General features: G+C 39.1%; 1 protein-coding gene across 1 annotated transcript in view; it reads left to right on the top strand.

Annotated features, from left to right (window-relative positions):
• Adgrg7 (adhesion G protein-coupled receptor G7) overlaps positions 1-14,463 on the top strand; it is a 59,568-nt gene that overhangs the window by 32,611 nt on the left and 12,494 nt on the right. The window contains exons 9-13 of the mRNA XM_048422952.3: positions 2,673-2,833; positions 4,332-4,487; positions 5,288-5,400; positions 11,342-11,682; positions 12,376-12,472. Of these exons, the coding sequence (XP_048278909.1) occupies positions 2,673-2,833; positions 4,332-4,487; positions 5,288-5,400; positions 11,342-11,682; positions 12,376-12,472 (868 nt within the window). The remainder of the gene's footprint in view (positions 1-2,672; positions 2,834-4,331; positions 4,488-5,287; positions 5,401-11,341; positions 11,683-12,375; positions 12,473-14,463) is intronic.

Genomic DNA, 14,463 nt, shown 5'->3' on the forward strand with positions numbered 1-14,463 from the left:
CAGAGAATTTAGTCTTCACTTATGATTGACCAGTTATAAACTAGGATTTTCATAATCTTCTTCTTGGGTTTAATTTGCTTTAGCAACTCATATAACTCAGGTAGACACATCGATTAGCTTATTACAAAGGATACATATTGAAATAAGAACAGGATGAGGTCTGAGTGAAGGGGTGCAGAGTTTCTATACCCTCTCTGGGAGTGTATCACACTTGGGAACCTCCACATGCTCTACTCTTCCAAAGCTCTCTGAACTCCATCCTTTGAGTTTTCATGGAGCCTTAATTGCATATTTGTCTATAATTGAAGCATAGATGTACATGTGGAAATGTGATTGGACAAAGAATATGATCTAATGCTCATAAATAGAATAGGGAAATTCAACAAGCCTGTCTATTGACACTCCTCTTCAACTCTGTGAAGCATCCCTGCCTCTTGGACATGGGTTAAGGTATTTATTTAGATGGGATCCTAAAATTTACTAGATCAGAAGGCCTAGAGACTGTCCTGATGACCAACCCAAAAGAGACACACAGTTCTCATGGCTTGACTTGTGCAGGTAGTTATGAAACAATGGCTGTGTACAGTAATGAGATATATATATTATATAATATATATAATATAATTATATATATATATATATATATGATATCCCTAACCCTGAGGACAAACTTTGTTGGGAGAGGGATCATCATCTTCTAAAATTATTTCCAGCTGCCATGAGGGTGATGTTCTTTTTATGGGATCCTGTTAAAGTAAAATGATGGTTAAGTTCCAAGATTACTATCTGGTATAATTGCAGATAGTCTCTGAGTATTTGGTAGGGTTTTTCTGGGGTTTCTATTTGGAGTTCTGGCTAGAATGTTGTAAAAAAAAAAAGTGCACCATTTCAGCTAACCAAGTCGGAACCATCTTGAGCAGCTGGTACCCAAAACAGGTCTTGTAGTAGTGCTATCAGCATCATGATGTCATAGCAACCAGGTGGAGTTGTTGTTGTGGGAAAATTCAAAGATTACTGTAGGAAAATTCATTGTTCATTGTGGGAAACTTAAACTTTATTTATATAGACATATACAGACATATATGTTCAATGAAAGGGATGATAGAAAAATAGATATGAAGAAAAGTAATTTTTTTCTAAATTCTTTTTTTTTTTAGAAATAGATGGTTATTTATTTAGGGGTAGACTTACAAATCAGAATCCTCTGTTTGAACAAAGATCAGAAAGCAAATCCCACAACCGGAACAAAGAGGCCAGAAAAGAGGCCGGATGCATACTCTACATCGGCATATATAGAATAAGAGGCCACGCCTCAGTGGGCGGATAACCACCAGCTGTAAGACTTCCTATAGCACCTCCCCGTTTTGTTTAAATAAGAGAGTTCTAAGCCTAATACAAAATTATCTACAATAAGAATAAATATATTCAATAATTATCCTATCCTAACTAGTTTAAGTCTTCTATAATAAATAACTTGGCCAAGTCATGAGAGGAAAGTTACTATAACTATCTAGTCTTCAACTCCACCAAAGATCTGAGAAGGGAAATAATATTACTTGAGTAAGCAGGAAATGCAATCAAGCAACTTCCAAAATGTGAAACAAATGACAGAGACCACTGGCTACCTGAGCAATCACCCAAAGTCTCATTTGCAACATTGAAGCAACCAACTTTGGCTAAGGCCTAGAATTATTGACATACCATTTTCAGAGACAGGAAATTTTTCAAAGCCATCTTATCCTGTCTTGGCAAGATTTCACAGTACTGCTTATCCATTTCCAAATATCATGTATTTTGTCAGTGATTGAGGCATGGGCATTTCTTTGCCCAAAGGCCAGTTTTGCCAAGAAGAAAACAAGCTCCAAGTGGAGTGTTTTCGGTTATCAACATTTTCTCAGGAATAGATTGGTGCTGCCAGGAGCAGTTGTGTCTCACTTCAACAGAATCCTAAGTTATTTAAATGCCATATTCTACAGCTCTTTGAAGTGGTTGAAGATTACCTATCTATGCAGAATATAATCTCTGTGTATCTAAAGAACCTGATTAGTCTAACTATAAATATGACAAACATAGATGACTATTGATCTATACTCCTTAATACCTATTTAACTTAAAGACTAAGACTTCATATTAGAATATTATACAATAAAAAACTATGCAACAAATGAGGACAATGACCTCAAAATGTAAACAATGTGCAAGTATCCTGATCAGAGGTAGAAATGTACATTGCAATATGATAAATATATATCAATATATAAAAATGTTTTAAGCAGAGGTAGAAGCATGCATGGATATAATATTCAATATAATTTAACTTTGTATCAATATACAAGAATCTATACCAATGTAATTGCCTATAAATAATAACTCACAAGTAATCACTCTATTACTCGCTTTTATTATTCCATCCAATTTTGCCTTTTTTTAAAGATATCACTGAGCCTATAAAATTTCCCCCAACCCCCAACCCTATACCAACTATAATCAACCCCTACTGTAATATTACCATACTATATTGCAATCAAATAAAAGTTCAGCTGCTGAACTATTTTTTGTTGTACCTTACTCAAAGATGAAGCAACCATGCAGTTCCACAATGACTTGAAAATTTTATTTTTGATAACTACCAGGTACATTTGTTGAATATTAATGTGTATTTTTCTCCACAGATAAAAATTCATGTGGTTTTGTAGTGTACCAAAACCACAAACTTTTCCAATCAAAAACTTTCACTGCTACATCAGATTTTAGTCAAAAAATTATCTCAGGCAAAATCAATTCAAGTGATCAAGTCCCAGATGTTTCTGTGGAAATGGTATTTAATCCTGCGGTAAGTTTCCCCCTTAATGGAATTTTAAAAAAAATCTGGAGATAATTACAAAACTGGAGATATTTTAGATAAAAGAGTTCTATGGTTCCATGCAGGCTCCCTGGTTGTTGGTTCAGTCTGTGAGAGTTACCATGAGCCAGACTACCCCTTTCTGTTGGTTTTCCTCTGACGTCCCTAAGGTCTCTGGTCCCACAGTCCCTCTTCCATCTCTTCAGCAGCACTCCTGAGTGCAGCCCAGTGTTTGGCCGTGGGTCTCTGAATCGGTTTCCATCAGTCACTCAGCGTGGTCGCAAATCTTATCATAGGAGATGGCCAGTTCATGCTACGTATCCACTGCCACCAGGAGTCTTAGCTGGGGCCATCCCTGTAGACTCATGGGAGTTTCCCTTTCATCAGCCTTTTACCTGACCCAAGCCCCTTTTCCAGTCATCACTCTCTGCCCTCCCCCTCTCTGCCCACTCCCCGATTTGATTCCTCAAGTTCCCATGCCTACCTGCCCCAACCATGAGATCTCGTATTGCCCCATCCCTGGGAGATCCATGTGTCCCCCCTTGAAACCTCTCTGTGTCTGTGGATTGTGACCTGTTATTCTTTACAGCTAATATCCACTTACAAGTGTGTACATACCATGTTTGTCTTTCTGGGTCTAGGTTACCTCACTCAGGGTGATTTTTTTTTCTAGTTCTACCCATTTGCCTTCAAATTTCCTGATGTCCTTGTTTTTAACCTAGGCCCTCTGTATATATGTGACAGTTGTGTAACTTGGTCTATTTGTGGGACTCGAGGCAATGGGAATAGAAGCTTTGGCTGCCTCTTGGGAGCCTATTCCTCTTGCTGGATTGCTTTTCCCAGCCTGAATACAGGGGGAGGTGATTGTCTTAGGGCATCTTGATATGCCATGCTTTGCTTAAGCCCCTGGTGGTGGGGGGGGGGGGGGGGGGGGCCCTTATCTGAAGTAATAGTAAGGAGGGGTAGATGGGGGGTTGGAGGAGTGCTGCGGGGGGGGGGGGGAGTGGGAAAAGAGGGAGGGGAAGCTGCAGTCAGGATGTAAAATATTAATGTAAAATTAATAAGTTAAAAAAATAGCTATGGTATAAAGTAAGAAAAACTCTACAGAAAGTCTCTGAAAAGCCTTTTAAAGAAATTATTTAAATCTTATCCAAATTTCTGACAATCTAAGTAGAAAGTAAATTAATTTGATTTATATCGTTATACACTTTCTTTGATTGGCTGGTTGTTTTGTTTGTTTTTGAAACAAACTATCACTATATAGCTCTAGGTGGTCATGAATTTGGAGCAGTCCTGCAGCCTCATCTTCATATGTACTTGGATTCTAGCTGTATGCTACCACACCTGACTTCTTATGCCCTGGCTCTTCCTTCAGTCTACAGAGAAGACATTAATGCTATTTAATATGCACTTATTTCTCTTAGGACTATCTTATCCTATTAGATTTTTTTCTGTCCAATTAAGCATTGAATATGTCATCAATTCACAGTATGACAAAAGAGAATTCCAGCTTCACTCTTATGCCTGTGTCTACTGGAATGTTTCTACAAATGACTGGGACACACATGGCTGCCAAAAAACTGAGAGCCCTGAAGGGTTCCTTGGTTGCCGCTGCAACCACACAACCAATTTCGCAGTATTGATGGTAAGAATGTGCAATTTATATAGGAGATATAATTTATGTAGATCATAAATTCAGATAAAATTGGGAAATGCAGGGAATGAATGAAGTGGTAGGTGTAAAAAGGAACATGTTAGAAAGAAATGCACACCTTTAATCGCAGCTCTTGGAGGGAGAGACAAGCGGACCTCTGTGAGTTCAAGGCCAGCACGGTCTACAGAGAGAGTTCCAGGACAGGCTCCAAAGCTACACAGTAAATAAATAAATAAATAAATAAATAAATAAATAAATAAATAAGTTACAGTTTGTTGTTGTTTGCAATGTGGTCTTGGGATAGAAATAGACAAATTTAGGTTAGCACCGTGTTTTTACGCATGGAAAGGGTGCATACGTATGAAAGAGAAATGGGTGCATCCCATGGGATGAACTAAGAGTGAGGTTCATATGGAGAGGAACCGTTTAATACATACCTGGCCATATGTAGGCCACTTTGATTTCTGAGAATGTTTTCCACTGGAGCTGTCCAAGTTGCTGTTCTTGCTGATAAGTGGGAAAGAGATTGCTCTTCAGTCCTTTATGTTTTTCTTTTTTTTTTTTTTGGTTGTTTTTTTTTTTCCTTTATGTTTTTCTATAGGCCCATTCTCCCTTCCTTAAGCCTGCCAATGGTCAAGTTTCCCTGTACAGGGGGCTTTATATAAAAGAAGGTATATTTGGCATCTAGTTTGTTATTTTAGCCAGTGTAATTCTACAATACTGACTTATATTAATATTTTAAGGGCTTAGGCCAGTTTATTTAAAAATCTATGTTCACATTATTTTTTCAGACTTTCAAAAAGGATTATCAGTACCCGAAATCCTTAGACATATTGTCCAACATTGGTTGTGCCCTGTCCATTGCTGGCCTGGCTCTAACTATCATATTCCAGATTGTCACCAGGTAAGAGGGGAGGGGAAGGGCGCTTTTCCCAGGAGAAACTGCTATCCTGTAATTTACTGGGTACACTCATCTCAGAACTTAGTTTCTCTAAACTAGAAGGCACAATCTCAAAGAGGCTGAGATAAAGTCACAGTAAACATACATTTCAAGTAAGACAACTGTTTTGACAGCAAAACCAATATGAGCACATAGTGCATAGGTCCCGAAACTAATGTGAAAAGGAACACGTCTGACAAATTGGATTGCAAAGGAACAAACCATTGCTGAACAATATCTTGAAAGTAATTTTTAAAATAAAGCTTTCGAATGGTGAAACATTTAAAGTTATTGAGTTTCTCAGCTGCTTGCTTTTTAAAAACCTTATTTTAAATTTTAAATAAGTACTTATAAACATAGTTCTTTTCACTTTATTTTTCCACTGAACATCTAATTTTGCATCCTCCGAGGGGTTTTATCATTGTGGTTAGAGCCTGCAGGACAGTTTACCAAGTCAAGGGCCTCATTTGGCTCCTTTGTCACTATGTTTTGCTTTGTCTTTCATCCTGGCTCCCCAGGACTAAGCGCCATACTGGGCCTTTAGAAAACTTTATAAAACTATAAAATAAATTGATCTATCAAACGTGCTAGTCTGCTTCTCCTCCCTCACCCAAGTTGCACCAAGGTGAATTCACTACTTCTCTAGAATCAATTTTCTGCACTAAATTCCTTCTCAATTATATCTTAAATGTGTGGCCAATTTAACTATATAGATATTGTTATTTATAATTATTATAATCCAGATTGTTTTACTTAACAAATAAAGTGTATAACAAAGCAGAAACAGGAAACTGAATGTCCTTGTAAACCTCAATGACAGTTGTCAATTCTTAACATTTTATGTTTTTTTTTAACTTTTCCCCAGAAATTTTGTAAGTAGACTGCACATGAGACAATCATCTTTAAATTCTTCAGTTGTGCATCTCCAGAGAGCAACACTCTATATTCTCTTACAGAGCATTGTATCACTATCCTCACTCCGAAAATGTAATCTATGAAATTTAAAATTACCTAATCCGCAATCAACCATCTCTGTTCACCCAGAAGTCTATCACAGCTGGGTATATTTCTCTAAATTAATTTTCTACCATGATACTTTATTCACCTTTAGCCTATAACAATTCCTTTTTCTTTTTTGTTTGTTTTGGTCATTTATAACACTAAAGTCTTTGAAGTGTCCAGGACAGTTATTTTGAAGACTGCTCTTTGATTTAGGATCTGTTTGACATTTTCCTCACTGCTTGACTGAGGTTAAGGATTTTTAGAGTAAATCCCATGTCATTGGCTCTTTCTCAGGGTGACATCACAAGGCGTATGTGGTAGCGGTCCTGCTGTTATTGGTTGTAAGTTTCAGTGCTGTTTAATGGGTAACTGAGAGATTTCTATATCTTCGCCGTTCACTTTCTCGGTGTGTAAATAACAGGTTATTCTTACAGTGTGAATTTGAGAATATTCAATGCCCAACTGCTTTCCAACTATCTCTCACAGTGATCCTGGTGAGATCCACAGGGATCCTTATTAGAGTGAGATCGAATTGATGACTTCATACTCTTTAATGCTTCCTGTGTTACCTGACGATGCAGTAATAAAAAGCCATAGCGAACTCTTTAGCCCATTTTGCCGTGTTTCTACCACACTTTAAGTCTGTCTCATTTTGACGACAGCAAAACGACTGGGCTCATCTTTCAGTGTCTCCGCTCCATCCCTTCAGTTGTCATTCTTAAGAGAAGAATTGCTTTTTCCTTCACCCTTCACACTAAATGAGTTTTTTATTGGTTCATTAATATCTCTTGATATTAATCGATTTATTACTCCTGCCAAACACCATGTCAGAAGCTAAATAGCAAGCGATAAGCAAGGTTAAGTTCCTGTCTTAAATTTTCAGGGGTAAACAAGACACTATACAAGTATGTACAAAGTGAAATGTATAGTTGTAGACTGTGATAAGCGTGTTGGAGTGAAAGTATGTGCTGTGTACCTCCCAGTTTGATGGGGGAAATTCAACAGCTCTCATATCTGTCCATTCATTTGCATTCCTTCCAGCACTACAGTTAGACAGATAATTGCTCAGCTCACTATGGATGATCTGTAATTACTGTACAACTAGCTTTTTTCCACCTAAAACATTACCCTTCCATTTGTTATTAGATATATTTTCTTTTGATAACATTTCCTACCCCAATTTGGTCATCATACTTGCTACTAAAATTCATGAGAATACATATTCTTACAAAATAATAAAAAACATTTTGTAGATATTTTAAATATTGAATGAAATACTTTTCTTTGTTCTTGGATAAATCCCCATATGATAATAACATGAAGAATATAGCAATATTCTAAGCAAAGGATAAGGCTATTTGAAAACTTATTGTTCTACATGTAGGTCATATTTTATGTTCAAAATTAGAGAGTAACTATTGTAAGCTTTTGTTGTATTTTAAAAATATAGTTTTGGAGGGAGCATTCCACTGCGTGTATGTGGAGGTCAGAGGACAATTTATGGGAGTCATGCTCCCCTTCTATGGTGCGTATAACTCGGATTATGAGGTTTGGTGGAAGAGCTTGTAGCCACGGAGCCCTTGCACTAGCCCCTCATGTTACTTTTATATATGATGATTTCTCTGAAGACATTTTGCAGTTTTTATTACTAAACATCTCAAAATATGTAAAAAGATTCATGATCAAGAAAGTCTCAACTAACACATCTAATGGGCTGAGTTCTGTCAGTGGAGAAATCTAACGACTCAGTGGTTATGTGGAGTATTAGGAAACCATACAGGCTAGAAAATGGGTTGGTTTGATCATTAAATTACAGGGTAAGGATAATAAAGTATGTCTAGATAGTAGAACTGTAAAATCTAGGATAAATTTAGAGAGACAACCATTAAAGAAATCTATAAGTCTAGAAAGCCTAGAAAGAATGAGAGGGCACTGGATAGTCTTCATTGGCACAGAACTATATGCCATAGGATCCACAGGACTGCCAAATGCCACTGGAGAGGGCACAAGGCTATAACTATGATTAAAGAAGAAGGAAAACAGTGCACATATGATAGAATATCAGGTCTTCCATCATTCCTCCTTTGCCAGCCTGAAGGTGCATGTGTTGGCTCATACAGGACACACCCATGTGCCAGAGCATGCATGCCCTCAGCACAACATATCACATGCATACACTACATACCTCTTCCACGCCACATTGCACATCACGCACTTGCACACCCAGACAGGAAGGCAAACATGATCATATCACCTTCTAAAAGTTGCTGGTAAGCATGGCCAGTCTGTAGATAACACCAGAGCAAAATCTTTTTCTTCCAGAGCAAGCACACTGGGTGAACAGGAAAGGGGTGGCTTCTGCAGAGCAGCTTCTGCACCCAGAATTTCCATCTTCAAATGCAATCAGCACGAATTTCCCGAAGGATGACCCTGGAACTCTTGTCCTTCCGAGGCGCTATGTGGAAAGAGAATTCTAACTTGGGGGAAAGACATGTGACTCTGTTCTGTAGATGTCACAGGCAATAATCACCAGTCTACTCAAAAAGAAAATAGCACCAGTAGCAATATGAAACAAATTTAAAACATTTTTGCCTAATTTTATGGGTTTATGGGCAATTAACTCATTTTTATTTTATTTTATTCATTTTACATACCAATCACTTCTCCCTCCCTTCCCTCCTCCCGCTACCTTCTCTCCCTCCAACCCATCCTCATCCACTCCTCAGAAAGGGTAAAGCCTCCCATGGGGTGTCAACAAAGCCTGGCACATTCTGCTGAGGTCAGACACACACTCCTCCCTGCAGCATCAAGGCCGAGCAAGGCATCCCACTATATGGAATGGGCTTCAAAAAGCCAGATCATACGCTAGGGATAGATCCTGGTCCCACTGCCAGGGGTCCCACAAACGGGCTACGAAACTGTTGGAGATTTGCTCTTTAAATAAAATATAAGCAAAATAGCTTAACAGTTTCTTTTTTAAAAAAAAAGTGTTTTAAAAAAAAACAACTATTGTATTTTTAGCTTTTAAGAGTATGTTTGGCATTAATGTAAAATTTACAGGTGATTTTAAAAACAAATGTTGGCTACAAACATGAGACTTTTCTCTACATTCAAACATGGGTTTGAAGCATGATTAACAAAAACTCAGGGTCAGAAATTGAGGTACAACCTGAAGATCTGAAAAGCAAAGCAGCCAGCCACTGGCTCTTACCTCGACCTCAGTCTGAAATGGCGATCCTGCCTCCTGGAATCTCAGGAGACTGTGTCTGAGAGCTGTCTTCCCCCAGTTTGTATTTCCCTCTAGGGCTGGGATGAAAGGCGTGAACCACCATCATTAAAGGCCTGTACCGCCCAGTTTCTATGGCAACTAGTGTGGCTACTGGGATTATAGGTGTGTGATACCATAATCTGGTCTGTAAGGCTAACCAGGGGGAGTGCTTTACTCTCGGACCTTCAGGCAGCCTTTATTTATTACATTTGAAATGTCACTACATGGATTCATTTTTTTGTAATGTCCTATTTTGAGGGAGAAAATGCTGTGTAAAGGCCCTTCTCCCCATAGCCTTTGTGTATGTTTGCAGCTGTCCAAGCTCAGGGATGTCAAGCCATGTATTACCTCTCATGAGTCTGGGACTTACTAGGGCCCGTGTGGTCTAGCTAAGCTCCTGGAGGAGATGGTCGCCAGACAGTAGCTGGGGTGAATGCCCTGGAGATTCCTCTAGAACACTGGTTCTCAACCTTCCCAATGCTGCGACCCTTTTATACACTTTCTCAAGCTGTGGTGACTCCCAACCACAAAACTATTTCATTATTACTTCGTAACTGTAATTTTGATACTGTTATTAATTGTAATGTAACTATCTGACTTGCAGGATATGTCTGATTTGTGATCTCTGAGGGGTCACAACCCACAGGTTGAGAACCACTGCTCTAGGGTATCAGAACAGCAGGATCTTTCGCTATGTATGTAGACCCAGGGCGTGTCTGGGTGGGTTCTTTAGCAGGATAGTGGCGTTTTCCCCCATGGTGGGCAAGAACTCCAAGGAGCACAGCAAAAAAACTGACAAGGAGTCTGTGCTGGGACTCAAAGCAACCTGAACTCTGTGGAACTTTCCTAAAAATAAGTAAACAAACAAATAAAATTAAAAGAAACTTTAAAAATTAAAAAACTTAATGACTTTATTGATATAAAATAAGTATATTAGCATCTTCAGACTTAGACTTCCATTTTTTTTTTCTTTGAGTTGAACTTTGTTCAGGGTCCTAAAAGTATGGAAGGAGGACTCGAGCATCATGGTACTCAACAGATAAGCCAGCCTTGGCCACCGGACTTTAGTTACATTCCGTTAGTTAAATCAAGGCAAGGACAGCCCTGGAAAAGGACACTAAAGGGCACAAACACTAGGAGTTTGGGATCACCGCCCACTGACTTCAGAGATTAGCAATCTTTTCTTCTTAATCGGTACGCAGCGGTTCCTCAATGTGTCTGCCGAATTCTCTGCTTCGTAGAAATTCTTTCCTGATGTGAGAGAAGGAAGGTTTACCAGCAGGCCCACCAGGTCTTGAACTGGACTTACATTGAGCAACACATTTACCTTTTCCTTCATAGTTTCTCTGAGGATTGTGAATTTTTTGGTTTATTTTCTATCTTTTGGTATGTGTGAGTGCTTTGCCTACATATATTTAAAGGCACTACATGCAAGCAGTACCCACAGAGGCCATAAGAGGGCATCAGATTTCCCCTGGAACTGGAGTAGCTGGGGAAACAGCATTGACTGCTGGGAACTGACTGGGTCCTCAGCAGTGGAGACATCTTTGCAGTCCTGATGGGTTTTTTTTTTCAGTTGATTTGCTTTCACCTATCACGTAGTTCCGCATAATTTTTTATTTTCTTTACTTTTAGGAAAATCAGAAAAACCTCAGTAACCTGGGTGTTGGTCAGTTTGTGTACATCAATGTTGATTTTTAACCTCCTCTTTGTGTTTGGAATTGAAAACTCCAATAAGAACTTAGTGAAAAGTGATACTAACATCCCTAATGATAATGACAATGAAATACCTGCACGAGACACGGTCGACACCCCGAACCCCTCCTGCACAGCCGTGGCTGCATTCCTCCACTATTTTCTGTTGGTGACGTTCACCTGGAACGGACTCAGCGCCACGCAGCTCTACTTCCTTCTGATCAGAACCATGAAGCCCCTGCCTCCCCATTTCATTGCGATCATCTCATTAGTTGGATGGGGTAAGTGTTTGCATCAACACCAGTTCAGTCATTTCACTTTGTTACACTGTTGCAATTGTTTAATGTAAACAAACACCCATTGGAGGGCTAATAATTCAAGGTAGGGGAAAAATGGAGTAATCACTAAACACTATTTCTGTCTAGTAGCTTATTCTCCAGTGAGGGATCAAGACTGCTGTACCAGTCATAGTGTAAGCTAAATTAAAGAAGTTAATTTTTAAAAACATCCTTTTTATTAAGTTATACTAGATTTAGAACATATGAAATTAATCTCCTAGATACTGCAATGGGAGTGTTTCCCAGAAAGTAATCAGAATGTCTTGTTAATAAAGAATTCTTGATAGCTATATTGTGTCCCAGCAAAGACAAAAGGAAGAATTGTCTCAATGAAACTCTAAATTGTTCAAGTAAAAGAGGACTTCAGACATTTGGTGATGAACATTGTGATCAGAGATACAGGAAAGAAATGAACAATCAGATAGGATTGGTATACAGAAACAACGCTTTAAAAAAAGAGAGAGAGAACAGATTAAAAAAAAAATCTGTCAACTTTTAATCGTCTTCTGCTCATTGGTCAGTAGATTGTCCAAAGAGGAGAAAGCATGCAACTTAAGAGGTAGATGTATAATTTACCTGAAGTCTTTTATAATTAATTTCCACCCTATTAACTCCTTGCCTGTCTTTGTCCCTTAGGAGTCCCAGCTATAATCGTGGGTGTAACGGTGGGGATTATTTATGCCCAGAGTGGGGACAACTTACACTGGGAGTTAGATTATCGGCAAGAGGAAATGTAAGTTTTATCTCTTTAAACTTCTTTGACACAAAATATGAATTCGTTGATATTAATTCCAAGTGCCTCCAAGTTTCACTTTATAAATGTCCTGTTTTGTAATGGGTATTTTATGTTCTCAAAGAATACACCATATTTTAGATAGGATGACACAGAAATTTACTGTGATAATTCCTGAAAAAGAAATATTCACTATTTGATCTTATAAATCTGACGTTTCTCATATTAAAATTCTCTTAGTGAGAAAATCATATAGAATAATAGTTATGATCCTTAGTAGCCCTGTGTCTTGGTTCCTTCCTCTAGTATGGGGTTAGCAGTTAGAGTGATTTTGCTCAGGGGTTGCTCTGCAGGATGTCAATCAACCCTGAAATCGTTTAATAACTCACAAATCACTCTCCATGTCTCATGCAGATGAACTCCTCATGTTAAACATAACTGTGATGACTATTTCATGGTGATGTTTCCTGGACCACAGATTCTTGCTAGGCCACCAGCATGGATAATTAACTGTTCTTATTGAAACCGTTTTGGTTTTTTATGTGGGAAGGAGAGGAAAGTTGAGTTGAGCTGAACAGAGGCTCCACACTGTCCTTGTGTTTCTCCCACCAGACAGCAGCTGCCCTGTAGTTCATCCATCCTTCTCTTGTGACACCCTGCCATTCCTATCCCCAACTCACCTGGAAACCAGATTGTCCTAAGGGCACTTGATGACCCCAGGGAAGACTATGGTGTCAGGAGATTTACCTGGTGTGGCAGCTGTAGGACTGACTGAAGGGCTGACTGCCTGGCTAGATTTTTCAACCTAGACTTTCTGTTTAATTAGATTTCATTATCATTTTGAGTTTTAAAGTTTAAATCTCACTATTAGAAGTAAGAGGCACAAATACATCACAGGAGAGGTACCTTACTTGCAGCCCATTATTAATTTCTTATTGTAACCCAGGCAAACGGCTAGATCCATTTCTATGAAAGCTGGGAGAGAAGCCAGTTTGCTTGAGTATATTAGCACTGGGCTATCAATAATTTACAGCAGAGCCTTCGCTGAGCACAGGGTTAGATGCTGAGGACGGCTCTAGGCCACTGCTGATTGGCGGTTGGAGGAGAGGAAAGGATTAGTAATGAGATCATCCTGGTCATCCTACTGCCTCTGCCATACACACGTGCTGTCAGCATCACATTTCTTCATCTCCTGAGAAAGGAGAGGGGCTGCTGTGCTCTCCCCGAGTTATTCTTCCACTAGCATCTCCTCGATGTCTCACGTGTTACTTCACTGACCCCAGTTCTATTTATCTGGCCCGAGGCCCTGACCTGTTGCTTCTCTGTGTAAGTCTAGTGAAGGAACAGGTGTAGGGCAGGCCACATTCTTCTTAAAGCACTACCCCAGTTCTCTATACCGTCATCCGATGGGCTGTATTCCACTCTCTGATGGGGAGAGACTTGAAATTAATCATGGGAACTGGAAGATTCATTTTAAACTGTTGAAAATGATGTTGCTAATCTGAATGGCCTGTGATAAAAACTGAGATGATGTTCAAGTCTGCAATGCACTAATAAACGAGCAGGCATGTCCACCTTTAACAGAATGGGCCCGTCTCTAAATAAAATGCTGAGGATGTGCAAAGTTTATCCTAAAGATGCCTATCATCCCTTTCCTTTCATCTGCGAATGGAGGATTAGATTGTGGAATGTTTATTTAAGATGTGTTACTTTTGTTTACGCTGTGGAACATTTATTTAATGATGCAAAGATATGTTGCAATCTTTTATCTTGCATTTGTTTAACTCCATAAAGCTGCGTTACTGTGCCTGTCTAAAACACCTGATTGGTCTAATAAAGAGCTGTATGGCCAATAGCTAGGCAGGAGAAAGGATAGGTGGGGCTGGCAGGCAAAGAGAATACATAGAAGGAGAGATTCAGGAATAAAGGATAAAGGAATGAGAGGAGGAGGAGGACTCCAGAGGCCAGTCACCCAGCCACACAGCCAGCCA

This window comes from Myodes glareolus, chromosome 2 (genome assembly GCF_982192425.1).
Source record: "Myodes glareolus chromosome 2, mMyoGla1.1, whole genome shotgun sequence".
NCBI classification, from domain to species: Eukaryota; Metazoa; Chordata; class Mammalia; order Rodentia; family Cricetidae; genus Myodes; species Myodes glareolus.